Consider the following 15,825-nt stretch of genomic DNA (forward strand, 5'->3'; position numbering starts at 1 on the left):
AGCATCGATTTCCAGTTTTCAGAAAAACCCTGCCCAATGAGACCTGCTTAATGACCGATCCCCAAAAGGTTTCAAAATTGGGTCGATCGTGTGAGGGACCCAATTTTTGATCATTGTGAGTTATGGCTACAATGGGACCGACATAACTCGAGGACTCCTCACGTAATCGGTGAACCTAACTGGGTTTTCAAGAGTTTTAACCCAGGATGTTCATTTTTAAAGAACTATCAGCCTATGATGTCATGTTTTCCCCGAAAGTAAGGCCTACCCCAAAAATAAGCCCTAGCTTGATTTTTTTTGAGGGGGGGGGCTAAAATAAGCCCTACCCCCAAAGTAACCCCTAGTTTTGGGGCGGGGCGCATGCCTAGAAACCAAGCTACGGCGGGGGGGGGGGTGGAGCTGCCCCACGTGCCTTGCACCCACTTATCAGCCCTCCCATGAATTGACAGCTATCTCGCCTCGGTGGCCACTTCTTCTGGTCGGCGTCCTCCGGCCTGCATGTCACCGTCAGAGGCCTTTCCAGAAGGCCTCTGCAGCCGAGACCCGAACTATGGATTCAATCCGTAGCTCGGTTATCGGCTCCAGTGGCCTTCCGGAAAGGCCTCCGAGTGTGAAATGCAGGTGGGAACTCCCTTCTCAGCTGCAGAGTGAAGCTGCTCCTTCGACCGCGGAAGAAGAGGGCCGGCTGGTGGTGGTGGGGAGGCTGGCGGTGTCGGAGGTGAGTGGAAAAGACACCCCACCCCCGGAAATAAGACCTGGTGCCTCTTTTGGAGGCAAATAAATAAATAAATAAATAAATAAATAAATAAATAAATAAATAAATAATAAATAAATAAATAAATAAGAAAGACCGGGTCTTATTTTCAGGGAAACACGGTGTTACTAGGAACGCTACCGCTGCTCCAGGAAAAGCTCTTTCCTGAGAGAGCGTATTGTTGGAGGGCTCGCTTGGCTTAGAACAGAGGTCTCCAAACTTGACATGTCAGGATAAGTAATAGGTAAATGTAAGGTGGATGATGCGATGATAGGAATGACTCAGCAGAGTCTGTCTGTGTCCCTTTAAGAGTAAGCAGGGACTGTATCCCTTTAAGAGTCTGAGTATAAAAGGGAAGTTTTTTGCTGGAGTTTTTCTCTCTCGTCCACTTGACTGTTGTAATTGCTGTGTATTGGAGTTTGCTATTTCACCACATGTGTGTATTTTATTTCTAGTGTATATTTGTAGATATAGTGGAATATAAACCAGCATTTAATTACAAACCACTCTTTACTGTATTTACTCCTGGATTACCTCAGCGCAATAAGACTGTGCGTGCTCTGACATGGCAACTGTTAGAGTTGTGCATTTCAACTCCCAGAATTCCCCAGCCAACATTTGGGGTTTGGAGAACCCTGGTTTAAAGCAAGGAGCAGAATTCAGCTGCAAGGAGGTGTTTAGTCCTGGCGTCGCAGGTGCTGTAGGGAAATAATGGCCTGAAAGGCTTCTGTAACTGGCACCACACAGTAACCAAGACAGAAGCCCAGAACAAAAGAGAGTCAAGTGCTCAAAGATATGGGGGGGGGGAGCAAGGGCTGAGACCCAAGCATCTACTAGATAACCTTTATGGTCATTTTTTACTGTGGGCACACTGGCAAACATTAAAAATGAAATTCTGTTGCCTGCTCTCGCACACATATGAACATGCTATATACAACATACGTATATACCTACACCCTTACATATAAATACATATACATATTAATATGCAAATAGACCTCTGGTCATAAGGGTTTTGCTTCTTCATTAACATAATGGTCTTGCTGAAGGAAGACAGCTGTTTGTTTGCTAAATTTATTTGCTGCCCACCTCGCCATGGAGCTACTCTGAGCAGCTTAAAACAATAAAACGGGAAAAAGTGATTTTAAAAAAAGTAAATGCAACAATAGCAAAGGAATAAAATAATAAAAACAAACAATGGAAGTACAATAATATGGAATTAAAAAAGGTGGGAAGGGGCAGCAGAAAGCATGGGGGGGGAAGAGAGACTGGGTCAGCTAATTAGTCCAATAGCCACCTCCAGTGATGTACTCCCCTATCGGGTCCTTGTAGGAGATGACCAAGCTAGACCGGAGGGCGGGGTCAAGAGCGTCATCAGCCTTGAGTCCCTTTGTACCCACAAGTGATCAAAGTCCAGCCCACCTTGAATCCCGTTGACCCTTATGTTCTGCCAGTGGTGGGATTCAAATCATTTAATCACCGGTTCTCTCTGAAATCACAGAATCCTTTAAGAGGTGTGTAAAAACCAAGCTGGGGGGGGAGGGCGGCAAGCTGCCCCCACGCGCCTGCTTACTTCGTGGCCCCTGCACCCAGGCCGCCGGTTCAGTGACCCAGCTGCCCGCCTGCCTCTTCCAAGCCGTACTGCCATGCTACCCCGTCCCCCTCCACCGTTTGAGAGCCAAGGGGGAGTGACGGCAACAGGCGCATCTGCTACTGGAGGGGCTTTCTTTGGTCCCCACCCCCCCTTCACCCCACAGATCACCTTCCCAGGGGCATCCAGCTCCTCCTTCTCCTCTGTCAACTGGCCACGGCTTGCACCGTGACTGGGAGGAGGGCGCAAGCCTCTCCTGCCACCTCCTGCCACCTCCTGCCAGCCCTGGTATCCCTCCCTCCGCCAGCTCTGTCGCCACCACTGCGTACCTGCCTGGAGCAAGCAGCCGCCCACGTGGCCTGCCTTCTTCCCAGCCAAGAGAGGCAGAAAGGCAGCTTACGGTAGCTTCCTTCGCCTCCCCGGCTGTCCGTAAGTCTTCCTTCCTTCTTTTGCTGGTCCACCCTTTCTTGCCGCCCTGCATCGGCCGGCGTCTCCCTTCTCCTTTCTGGAAACGGCAGCCCCGTTTTCTGCCATTTTCCTCCTGGCAGAGGGGAGGAAAGGAAGGACGCTTCGTGTGGAAGGAAGCTAAGCTCTGGGGAAAGTACTCCGGCTAGAGCTGGGTGAGGAAGGCACGGCTCCCCTTCTTCGACGGTTCTGCAAAGCCTTGGAGGAGCGGATCCACTTGGCGCAGGTTTGACCTCGTCACCCGCTTCGGACGGCAAGGAGAAGAACTTGGCTCTCCGAAACTGCCCTCCACCCTTTCGCTTGTCTGCCTTAAAATCCAGAGCAGACACTCAGCTTCTTACAAAAATCATACTGGTGGCTACCGTATCCTCAGCTGATCGGGAGGAAAATGGCTCCGCTCTGGATTTTAAGGTAGAAAAGCGAAGGGGGGGGGGGGATTTCAAAGGGCCTCCTGGAGAAAAAGAGCAAACTTGCCGTCCGAAGCGGGTGCCGAGGTCAAACCTGCGGGAAGTGGATCCGCTCCTCCAGGGCTTTGCAGAACCGTCGGGGAAGGGGAGCCTGGCCTTCCTCGCCCGGCTCCAGCTGGAGTAGTTTCCCCAGAGCTTAGCGTCCTTCCGTACAACCTGTCTCTCCTTTCCTCCCTTCTGCCAGAAACGGGGCTGCCGTTTCCAGAACGGAGAAGGGAGATGCGGCAAGAAAGTGTGTGCAAGGAAGTGCGGTAGCGGCAACGGAGGCAGCAGGGGAGGCTTGAGCAGATTTATCATAACCGGTTCACCTAACTCAACAAAAAATTAGGTATCGGTTCTGCCAAATCAGTGCGAACCGGCTGAATCCCACCACTATGTACTGCCAAGTCGCTCTGACCGTTAGTAGCTCAGATTCTTGTAGAGAGCTTTGGCATATAATAAAGCTATATATTCATCTGAACTGCCTGTATCCCGATTTCCTGCGCTTGAAAGTCCCCAGGCCGACAGGAAGAGCCGGGTCTTCAAGCCCTTGCGGAAGGACAGGAGTGGGGTCAAACTTCACTGGGGGGGGCATGGTGGATAGGATAAGATATATTATCTAGCTTCGTTTTAATTGTGTAAGTTAGACTTCCTAGAGCAAGGAAGCAGTGATGCTCAAGCAATGGGGTTCCACGTGAAGAAGATTAACTGCTCAGGCAAGTGGTATTAAATTCTCTGTCCTGAGTCGCACGGACACCCCTGTATTGTCACACGGCAACAGCTGCACCGTGCAGGTCTAGTGAGGAACTGAATGTGCACAAAATAATTCTGGACCCTGCCTTGTCTTCCTGAAGCAGATTTACAGGGAGGAATTTCCTGGGCCAGCAAATCATATAAGGAAAATTCCTCATCAGTCCGCATAAAATACTCCACATAATCACAAATAACCGCTCTTTTACAACCCCCGTTTCACAGGCATCTGTCACAACCACACTTACTTCACGTAACTCAATAGTATATTCATTTATTCAATACTGATTAAGCAGGCCTTTTCCCAAGACGTTACCCATTACTTGCTTTTTCCCAGGGCGAGCAATATTAATGTTTGCCATCCATACCATCCATAAACATTAAGGGTCAATATTTAAATTTAGGGACTGGAGGTTTGAGTCTCTTTCCGGCAGAACTGAACACAAAACGTAGTGGAATTATTCCATACAAGACTTGCATTTACCTGATGATCCTCTGCGCGGCATACTGGTGGAGGGAGCGGAACTGGGCGGACATGTTGGCTAGCGCTGCCAAGCAATTGGTATGGAGGTACTTGTCCTGTTTGAGATGAGACGGGAAAAACACACACACACACACATCAGATTATCCTTCCTGTGCACAGCAGGGCCTGTCAAAAGGAAATAATTCCTGGGTCTTTTTCTGTTTACTGGAGGCAGAGTTGCAATAAAAACGAGACTAGCCCGTCTTTCGATCTGAGGGCTAAGTCTCATTGATAGCTGAGCCAGGGGTCTTCAAACGTGGCCACTTTAAGACTTGTGGACTTCAACTCCCAGAATTCCTCAGCCAGGGTTGGCTGAGGAATTCTGGGAGTTGAAGTCCACAAGTCTTAAAGTGGCCACGTTTGAAGACCCCTGGCTTAAGTCATCCTAGCTGAATGGGTTTACATCTTTTAGAGTGGAATTGCTGAGTTCATTAATGCTGATCAAAATTTAAAGGTAAAGTGGCTTATATTTCAAGCTTTAACGTTTACTTTATTTGGCTAAATGCAGCTTACACCCACCCACCCCAAATGTAGGCTTGTAACAATACATTTCCCATATTACTTGCAAACTGACACACGATATCCCACATAAAAGAGGTTGACTTAAACTAGTACTATAGAAGCCACACTTATTGAAACATAAAAGTCCGTGCGGAATGCTTTTTCGCAAAGTTGCCCCCACAATAGCATCAGGTTTACCGCTCGCACAGAAAGCCCTCGGCTTACTACCGTAATGGAGCCTGCCCATTAAAGTTGTGACAGCCATAAATCGGCCCGCCGATGTGATTGACTTAATTTTCTGATTCTGTTCACCCCTGGTTTACTATGGGCTGGTTTTGCTGAAAACGAGAAGTAGCAGCCACGCTGGCGTAGTGGTCAGAATGCAGTACTGCAGGCGGACTCACTGCTCACTGCTGGCAGTTCGATCCGGATCGACTCAAGGTTGACTCCGCCTTCCGTCCTTCCAAGGGCAGTAAAATGAGGACCCGGATGGTTGGGGGCAAATAGGCCTACTCTGTAAACCGCTTAGAGAGGGCTGTAAAAGGGCTGTGAAGCAGTATACAAGTCTAAGGGCTACTGCAATTGCTAAGTGCCAGTTTTCGATAAAACCATCGTAAAACGCAATCACGTGACTGGGGAACACTGCAAACCACTGTAAATGTGGGCCACTCGCCGAGTCTCCAAACTGCAGTCATGTGACTGTGGGTGGGTGAGTGGGAAAGTGGCCATCGGAACTTTGAATTTGGATCATAAGTACACCCCCCCCCAAGAAAGGTCTGTCAGAGCGTCAAACGGTCACTAAATGACCAGTTGTTAGTTGAAGTCTACCTGCAGAGCGTAAGAAAGATGACGAAGATAGGCCAGCTCTGTTGCCAAGGGATAAAACATATTTCAGTTCTACGATAGCCTGACGACAATTGAAATGTCTCAGACACCTTCCTAATTCACTGAACTCTAAGTAGTGGTAATAGTAGGTGCAACTCAATCAGGCTTAGAATCGTAAAGCTGGAAGGGGTCACAGAGGTCTTCTAGTCCAGGGGTCCCCAACCCCCGGTCCATGGACCGGTATCGGGCCGTGACAGGCCAGCAACCGGGCCACACAAACAAGCCAGGCCCCATCCGCGTGATGCGGGCAGCCCACAAAAGCAGGCACCTTTCTCCACGGAAGCGGTCCCTGGTGCCCAAAAGGTTGGGGGCCTCTGTCCTAGCCCAATCCCTTGTGCAAGGCAGGTGACCTTACCCCAGCCCAGCCAACGGTTGTCCGCTCCGTTGATGCTGCACGGAAGCCTCCAGAAAGAGGAAGAGGATCCTCATAACCCGGAGAAAGATTCTGATTCTGCTTTATTATAGCCACTTGGAATAAAACCAGATTCGGCCTTCCTGTGGAGTTGATTTCTTGATCTGATCTCTCTAAGGCAGGGGCCTTCAAATTTGGCCCTTTGATGACTTGTGGACTCCCAGAATTCCTCAGCCAGGCACCCGTGCTGGCTGAGGAGTTGAAGTCCACAAGTCATCAAAGAGCCAAAGGTGTTTTTTTTTTTGCTTTATTGATTTTTTAAAACATAAGTCACACAATAATTGGTTAACAGTGTGTTTACTAGGTTTACATTTATAAAGAGAAATCATTAACAATTAGTTTCTATAATTCATAGAATTAATTAAAGGGCCAAGTTTGAAGACCCCTGCTCTAAGGGGACTGACAATTGTTCAGATGACAAAGATGCACTCTAACCATGATTGTTACCCTGCAGCAAAGCAAGTTAAGAAAGAGTAGGGCTCCTCACCATGACCACCCATACTGTATTTTGCAGACTAGTTGCCTAATTGCATAAGATGGCTTCATGTGTTCGATGGGAGAGGGGAAAAAACATGAGTTTTTAGAGTTGGAGCATTTATATTTTTTACTTCTTGATCGCTTAGGTGTTTGGGTTACAACTGACACTTCCCATATCTTCTTCCCCCCTTGCATCTATTTCATCTCTCTAGGGCGGGGGGGGGGACGGCCCCTTCATGAACCATGAGCTTCAACTCCCAGGATGCCTGAGCCAGCAGGGGGGGGGGGAACCACGGCCCCCTTGATGACTGATGGCCTTCAACTCCCACCCCTGTTCTAGAGTAATACAACACTGGGGTTTCGGTTTCATTTCAGATCTCTTTCCTTCTCAGCTCTTCAACAAGAGAAAATTCCGCAGGCTTTTACTGTTTCACCAAGGACCGGGCTCTTTGTACAACACTAGCTTTTGTCAGAAACTTTGGTGGCCACCAAAGTAAAAAATGAAATATCTACTCTACTTGAAATAAATCCAAGCTACGAAACTTACCCTTGTCCTTGTCATGTTGTACTGAATGGTCCTTATTACGACAAGAATCAGAAGGCTGCCCAGCGAAATCTCGGTCAGCACGCGTTCTGAATACCAAGTAATGTTTTTCAGTATCTGCAAAGATAGAGAGGAACAGAGCGTATCAGCCTTGACAGGTCAACGTCTGTTTCCTAAGGTAGAGAAGTGATGCATGAAACCTCTAGCTCCATCTATTCCCACATACAATGTTTTTTTTAAAAAAATCACCCTCTTCAAAGATGTCAAGGTCTGACAGCCATAGAAACCTCTCCAGGACGTAAAGAAAAGCACGGACCGTGTTGGTTATTGAACACAACTATCTGAATAAGAGTGACTCTAATTGTGTTAGACCAGCCAGAGCTGGCCAAAGGCAAACTAACCATGGCTTCTTCCACTTTCCTATTTGGCAGTCTAGGAGGATACCCAAATTGTGCATCTGCTTCTATGCCACAGCAGCTAGCAGAGAACAAGATGGCTTCTGGAAAACAGTCGCATCTTGCTGAGATTCAATCTTTGATGTGTTTCTCCGTATCCTTACAGCCTTCAGGCACTTAAAACAGGGCTCTGCAACCTTGGCCACTTTAAGTCTTAGCTGGCTGAGGAATTCTGGGGTCTGAAGTCTTAAAGTGGTCAAGGTTGCAGCGCCCTGACTTAAGAAGACCAGGTTTTCTAAAATATCTTTGGCTTGGCCTAAAATATAGAAGTATCTCTGAGAACACCCCCACCCAGAGCAGATGATGCCTCCCACCAGCTTCACACAGACATTAAAAAGCAGGAAAGAGAGAGGGAGGGAGGGAGGGGGACAAAAAGAGGGAGAGGGAGAGAGAAAGGGGCAGAAAAGGGGAGAGAGGGAGAAAGAGGGAAAAAGGGGGAGAACGGTGGAGAAAAAGGGGGAGAGAGGGAGAGGGAGAGAGGGAGGGAGGGGGAGGGAGAGGGAGGGATGGAGAAAGGGGCAGAAAAGGGGAGGGAGGGAGAGAGAGGGAGAAAGGGGGAGAAAAAGGGGGAGAAAAAGAGGGAGAGAGGGAGAGGGAGAGAGGGAGAGAGAAAGGGGCAGAAAAGGGGAGAGAGGGAGAGAGAGGGAGAAAGGGGGAGAACGGTGGAGAAAAAGGGGGAGAAAGGGAGAGGGAGAGAGGGAGGGAGGGAGAAAGGGGGAGAAAAGGGGAGAGGGAGAGAGAAAGGGGGAGAGGGGGAGAAAAAGGGGGAGGGAGGGAGGGAGGGAAAAGAGGGGAGGGAGGGAGGGAGGGGGAGAGAGGGAGAAAGCCAGGGAAGGAGGGAGAGAGGGAGGGAGGGAAAGAAAGGGGGAAGGGAGAGAGGGGGAGGGAAAGAGCCCCCACCCCCAGGGAGCCCAAAAGAGGCCAGCCTCTCCTTCCCAATTGCCAGCTGGACTCACTGTCTCATTCCCAGAGGCAGATTAGAGACACCGTGAGCACAAGCAGCTCCAGAGACAGAGAACCAGCACAAATTCGTTTCGCAGGCAAAAGAGTTGCAGGAATATCAGAGTAAAAGCAAAGCCTCCGGCCTGGCTTGCTTTCCTTTCTTCTCAGCGGATTTTACCTTCATCCAGCAAGAGGGCGGAAAGAGGCGTCCTCAACAGTTAAAGTCTTAATGTGTGTTTGACTAAATATTTGACTAACTCTTGTTAATCTGCCCTGACTGGGCCCTCCTGCTTAACGGAGGAAGGTAAGAGATCGGCCCTTCTCGCTCTTTCCAAGAAGGCCAGGCGAAGGAATGGCCGGCGCACGGTGAGCTGCTACTACCTTCAGCTCACGCATAAGGTCTGTAACCGGTACTCCTCCCTGCCCCTGAAAGAGTTGAGGAGGGAAGGATGCTAGCGTTGCCTTCTCAGCTTAGTTAAGATGATTCTGCAAAGGAGGAAGGGCTGAGGAACTCACGGAAGATAATTAGCATAGAATAGAGCTGGAAGGGACCCTGGAGGTCTTCTAGTCCAGCCCCCCGCTCAAGCAGGAGAACCTGTACCATCTCAGACAGGTGACTGTCTACCCTCTTCTTAAAAACCTCCAGGGATGGAGCACCCACAATTTCTGAAGGCAACTTCTGTCCCACTGCTTAACTGTCCTCCCTGTCAGGAAGTTTCTCCTCAATTCCAGGTTGCTTCTCTCTCTGGTCAGTTTCCATCCGTTGTTTCTCGTCCTTCCCTCTGGTGTTTTGGAGAATAGTTTGACCCCCTCCTCTTCTTTGTGGCAGCTCCCCAAATACTGGAACTCTGCTATCATGACCCCCCTGTTTCTTCTTTTCTCTAGAACGGCCAAACCCAAGTCCCGCAGCCGTTCTACGAATGTTTTAGTCTCCAGGCCTTGGATCATCTTAGTTGCTCTTCTCTGAATTTTTTCCAAACTCTCAACATCTTTCTTGTGTTATGGTGACCAAAATTGGCTGGAGTATTCCAGGTGCGGCCTCACTGGGGCTTTACAAAGCGGTACTTACACCTCGCCTGATCTTGATTCTACACCCCTGTTTATACAACCCAGGATTGTGTTGGCTTTTTTGGCTGCTGCTGCCGCACACGGCCGGCTCACGGTCGAGCGATCGTCCACTCGGACTCCGAGGTCCCCCTCGCAGTGGCTGTTTTTGAGCCAAGTCTCGCTCGGGCTGTATTTGTGCCTTTGATATTATGTTCCTCTCGGATCAAGGTGCTTTTAAGGATAAGGGTTATTTTTATTCAGCAACTATTAATTGCTCAAGGTAATCCTCAAGTTACAACAGTTCATTTATTGACTGTTCAAAGTTACAAAGACACTGAAAAGAGTGGCCGCTTTTCAGAGTTAGGACTGTGGCGGCCAAATCCAGGTGCTCGGTGACCGACCGCCGCAGAATCCCGGGGTCACGTGACCAGCAAAGTCAATGGGAAGCCGGAGTCACTTAACAACCACATTACTAATTTAACAACCGCAGCGATTCCACCTAACAACTGTGGCAAGTAAAGTGGTAAAATGGGGCAAAACTCACGTAACAAATGTCTCACTTAGCAACAGAAACTTTGGGCCCGGCTGCGGTCATAAGTCAAGGGCTACCTGTGGAGGCCTCCGGCAGAGCAGAAAATCAACTTGCCCAATTCGAATTCGGTCCTCCTATGAATCTGAATCCTGCTTAAATTAACACGTGTAGATCCACAGACGAGAAATGCAACACAGAAGCTCTCCCCAAAGAAAATTACGCTCCACTATTTTTTAAATATCACTGACCATTCCCAATATCTATAAAGTCGAGGCTCAAGCCGAGGATTTTGGAAAGCCGCAGAAATCCCTTTGAAAAAGGGGGCGGGAGCTTCCGGAAGACGAGAGCGGTGGTCATTATGGCTGGCTTTCCTTGGTGCAAAATGTGATTATTTCTGTTACACCCCTGCAGTGTTACTATGCTTCTACTTTGCAGAGTGGACCTGGAACTGTAAGGCACCCAGCATCCTGTTTCCCTGGAGCAGCAGATCCGCCTCAGTAAACAAATAAACAGAAGAAATAAACAGGAGCAGAGATCGCTCCTGTTCCAAGGGAGGAACTTGCATTTTCAAATCTTCTTTCGAAAGAGTCCTAAGTCACCTTTTTATTTCAAACAAGGATCTTCTGGGCACATTGACAGAGTAACAGAGTTGGAAGGGACCTTGGAGGTCATCTAGTACAGCCCCCTGCTCAGGCAGGAGAAACTATTTCAGACAAAGGGCTGTCCGGTCTCTTCTTAAAAACCTCCAGTGTTGGAGCATTCACAGCTTCTGGAGGCAGGTGGTTCCACTAGTTAATTGTTCTCGCTGTCAGGAAGTTTCTCCTTAGATCCAGATTGCTTCTCTCCTGGATGAGTTTCCATCCCATTGTTTCTTGTCCTGCCTTCGGGTGCTTTGGAGAATAGCTTGACCGCCCTCTTCTTTGGGGCAGCCCCTGAGATACTGGAAGACCTCTATCATGTCACCCCTCGTCCTTCTCTTCATTAAATTAAAGGTAAAGGTTCCCCCGCACATGCGTGCTAGTCGTTTCCGACTCTAGGGGCCGGTGCTCATCTCCGTTTCAAAGCCGAAGAGCCAGCGCTTGTCCGAGGACGTCTCCGTGGTCATGTGGCCGGCATGACTTAGACGCCAAAGGCGCAAGGAACGCTGTTACCGTCCCACCGCAGTGGTCCCTATTTTTCTACTTGCCTTTTTACGTGCTTTTGAACTGCTAGGTTGGCAGAAGCTGGGACGAGTAACAGGCGCTCACTCTGTTACGCGGCACTCGGGATTTGACCCGCCAAACTGCCGACCTTCTGATCGACAAGCTCAGCGTCCTAACCCACTGAGCCACCGCGTCCCTTTTTTTCATTAAACTAGACATACCCAATTCCAGCAACCGTTCTTTTAATGTTTTAGCCTCCAGCCCCGATCCTCTTTGTTGCTCTTCTCTGCAACTCTTTCTAGAGTCTGAACGTCTTTTTTTATATTATTTTGACCAAAATTGGATACAATATTCTAAGTGTAGCCTCACTAAGGCTTTATAAAGCGGTACTAATACTTTACGTGATCTTAATTCTTTCGCTGTTAATGCAGCCTACAATTGCATTGGCTTTAAGAAAGTGTTTTTTTAAAGAAAAAAACATTTAAAAAAAGGTTTGTGGCTTTCTTGAGGGAGCTGAAATAAGGGCCTGTATACAGTTACAGTTGCAACGCTTCATTTAGTGACCGCTGATAAAGTTACGACACTGAAAAAAGTGACTTACGACCGTGTTTGACACTTATGACCGTTGCAGCATCTCCATGGTCAGGTGCTCAAAATTCAGATGCTTGGCAACTGGCCTGTACTTATGACGGCTGCAGCGTCCTGGGGTCACGTGATCGATCCCCTTTTGTGACCTTCCGACAAGCAAAGTCAATGAAGCCAGAATCACTCAACAGCCGTGTGGCTAACTTAACAACTGCAGTGATTCATTTAACAACGGTGGCAAGAAAGGTCATAAAACGGGGGGAAACTTACTTAACGATTGTCTCGCTTAGCAATGGAAACGTTGGGCCCGGTTGTGGTTGCGAGTTGAAGCGTCCCCATAATCGGTGATTTGTGAAATGGTACCTACCAAAACCAGTCTAAACTCCCAGTCAATAAATGGGGGTCGAGAAGCCCCCCAAAAAGGAAAACAAACTCAAGGCAACAAAACAGGGGGAGGTGCAACCAGAGGGAGAATGGAAAACCCCACCAGAATAAGGGATTGTTTTTATTCTTCCTCTATTTGACCACAGGACCAAAGCCGGTCCAAGGCTGCTTAAAGGAAAGAAGCCTCCGGGGAGGCCTGGCTCCTTCCAAAAAAGGAACTCGGAAGGAAGAGCTTAAGAGACAGATACGACTTTCCTCCCAAAACAGTCCCGCTGGTCTGCATAATGTCTGTCCTTTATTCCTCCTTTAAAACAGGCACAAGGTCAGTCTGCCTGCCTGCCTACCTGCCTGTCTATCTATCTTAAAAGCAACGAGTACTTCCGAAAAGTATTTGGAATAAAAGCTACAAGAAGAAAAGTAAATGAGAATTCATTAAAAAACAAAAAGCTGTATGGAGAAAATAGACGTCCAACTCACGCATAAAAATTTACACTTCTCTTCATTAAGACAGACCTTTGCTCGTTATTTTGTGTTCAATTAATCATCCGTGCCTTCCGAATAGACGTAACTTACAATTTCGTGAATGGATTGATTGAAGCCGTCATCTTCAGTAAGGATTAACAAAATTATCAGCGCCATATAAACGTGATGTGAATTCCTTTCTTCAACATGATAAAGAATCTCAAGAATTGGCAAAACCTCGAGAAGGAAAAAAAAATAGAGATAAGGGCAAATTACCATTAGGATGATTGTAACAAAAAACCCAGGTTTTAATATTCTCCTGATTTTAGCCAAAAACTTAAGACAGTTTTGTCTAGAGGTTAAGGCAGGGACTTGTGGACTTCAAAGCTGGCTGAGGAATTCTGGGAGCTGAAGTCCACCAGTCTTAAAGTTGCCAAGGTTAAGGCACCAGGCTAGAAACCAAGGGACTGAGTTCTAGTCTTGCCCTAGGCACAAAAACCAGCTGGGTGCCTTTGGGCCAGTCCCTTTCTCTCAGCTCAAGCCACCTCATAGGGCTGTTGTTGTGGGGAAAATAGGAGGAAGAAGGGGAATTATGTATATTGGGGTTCTTTACAAAAATAATAAAGGTAGGACATAATCAATAACAAATAAACACACCCCACCCAATTGGCTTAAGGATTGAGTTGCCGGTCCCACGTTTAGTCGCCAAACAAACATTTGCAATTATTTTTTAAAAAGTAAGTCAGAGAAAGCCAAACTGTGGCAAAACATAAAGTAGGATTCAGAAGCCAAGACATAACCCAACGTTGTGTCAAGGATACTTCATAGGAAAGGGGATTTTTAATAAATAAATATATAAATAAAGGCGGGTGGGGACGGATTTGAATCGTTTTTCCATTTAAAGTCATTTAGCAAATAAAGGCTGTCCTTATGATTGGTTGCTTAGCGCCCATTCAGAATTATGGCAGATCCCGAAAATGGGACTTACACAACCCAATTTCGAAGATCCGATGTCTCCCCCCCTCCCCCCTTACAATTGCAGTTGTAAGTCAAGGACTACGTGAAGCAGGCTTGAGTGGACAGCCATAGCTTAGGGCAATAGCAACAGCACTTAAGACTTATATGCCGCTTCACAGTGCTTTACAGCCCTCCCTAAGCGGTTTACAGAGTCAGCACATGTGGCCCTCAACCATCCGGGTCCTCATTTTACCAACCTCGGAAGGGCGAGTCAATCTTGAGCCTGCTGAGAAACGATGCTGGTTACAGGTACAGAAAGAGTAAGTCATGAGAGTTATTCGCTAGATTTGTATTCCCTATTTCAGGGGTCTTCCAGCTTGGCCCTTGGATGACTTGCGGACTTCAACTCCCAGAATTCCTCAGTCAGGCACACGTGCCTGGCTGAGGAATTCTGGGAGTTGAAGTCCGCAAGTCATCCAAGGGCCAAGTTGGAAGACCCCTGCCCTATTTTTTTCCGAAGAGCTCTGGGTGGCTTTCACTGCAATATAACGTAATCCTAACCTGTGAGGTGGGTGGCCTAAAGATCCCAAATGAGATTCGATGGCTGAGAAGGGACCAGAGTCTTGATTCCCCCCGTCATAACTGAACATACCCAGCACCCACAAATCCCCACCTACTCTAAAACCCATCAGCTGCTGCCTATAATCGCTTCATTCACAAGTTCTGGCGCCCCGTTCTCTCAGCAATTCAAAAGCCATCCTTTCACACGCAAGACTTCCTGTTACATTTTTGTACTTGATTAGTTGCGCGCAGGACAAAATATTTACCAGGTTTTCCATATCTGTCCGGGCCAACATATATGTTCGGACGTTGCTGTTCTGGTGCAAAAGGCTGTACAAGAGGAGGGTGGCATGGTCAGAGTTTTGCTGCTCACACAATGTGGTGTACAAACTATTAAAGTTGATCTGGAAAGCATGAGGATTTGGCGAAGACAGAGCCGTGCTATCTGGAAGAAAACAAACAACATCAAACCCGGCGTACAGTAAAATGCAATCCTTTTGACTCATTTTTCCACTTTTCTTCCCATCTGGACCCAATAAAATGAGGTTAGCCTTCACGGTGTGACTCAGTCTGCGGACCAACAGGGTTTGGCCTTGCCCTTTTCAGAGACTCTGTCCATCCCCATAGAGTTAGGGAGCTATTTCATATTTATTGGCTCTGCATTCATAGGAGGGACTGATATGATTAGAGACCACCTCACGTCCACAGATGAAAGAGTGATTTAAAATAAAGAATCTAATCTGTTTTCCCTGAACCATCCTAAAACCTTCCAAGCGATCAAGAACTGTCAATCTCCCAGTGAGGTTTTACAAGAAGCAGGACTGCCATTTCTGTTATGTCTGGTTAAAGGCTATCAGGCGGGAGATCTGACAATGCCGATTAGCTGGAAGAGCTGGCCCAACTAGAGAAGAAGGCAGCTTGTGACTAAAATGGGCAATGGGTCTGACTCAGGCCAGGGAGGAACTGCATGTTATCCCTCCACAAGGATGTATTCGCAGCTCCCTTATTTGTGAAACTAAAACATGCACAGAGACAGAGAGGGAGAAATAAAGGTTGCGGGGGGGGGGGGGGGGAAATTCCTGCAACGAATGAGTCTCCCCTGAAAATCGCCTCCTGTTCAGCCATTTCCTAGCTACTGGAGCTGAATTCCTATTTTGATATTCAGACAGAGAAAAAAAAATTAAAAGGGGAAAGGAATTTATAGGGAAAATGAACACAGAAAGAAGTCTTCTCCAAACCACCAATTCTTCCTAGAGTACGTTCACTCATTATTTATCTTACAAGCAAGGTTTAAGTTTGAAGACTATGCAACTTAAATGGACTTTTGACCATTTCCCCAAGAGAAGTCATTTACACGTAAATTAGTGAGTTGGCTCTAAAATGTTGGTAGCATGCTGAGTCATTATCTTT

The 15,825-nt window shown here is 47.6% G+C and overlaps 1 protein-coding gene across 4 annotated transcripts in view; it reads right to left on the reverse strand.

The window, feature by feature from the left end:
• Positions 1 to 15,825, reverse strand: part of DYM (dymeclin) — a 241,093-nt gene that overhangs the window by 120,791 nt on the left and 104,477 nt on the right. For all 4 annotated transcript variants that reach the window (XM_083354838.1, XM_083354837.1, XM_083354839.1 and 1 more), the window contains 4 exons: positions 14,682 to 14,860; positions 13,009 to 13,134; positions 7,352 to 7,465; positions 4,491 to 4,585 (listed from right to left, as the gene is read on the reverse strand). In XM_083354838.1, the coding sequence (XP_083210964.1) occupies positions 4,491 to 4,585; positions 7,352 to 7,465; positions 13,009 to 13,134; positions 14,682 to 14,860 (514 nt within the window). The remainder of the gene's footprint in view (positions 1 to 4,490; positions 4,586 to 7,351; positions 7,466 to 13,008; positions 13,135 to 14,681; positions 14,861 to 15,825) is intronic.

Source organism: Vipera ursinii (genome assembly GCF_947247035.1).
Source record: "Vipera ursinii genome assembly, chromosome: 2".
NCBI lineage: Eukaryota > Metazoa > Chordata > Lepidosauria > Squamata > Viperidae > Vipera > Vipera ursinii.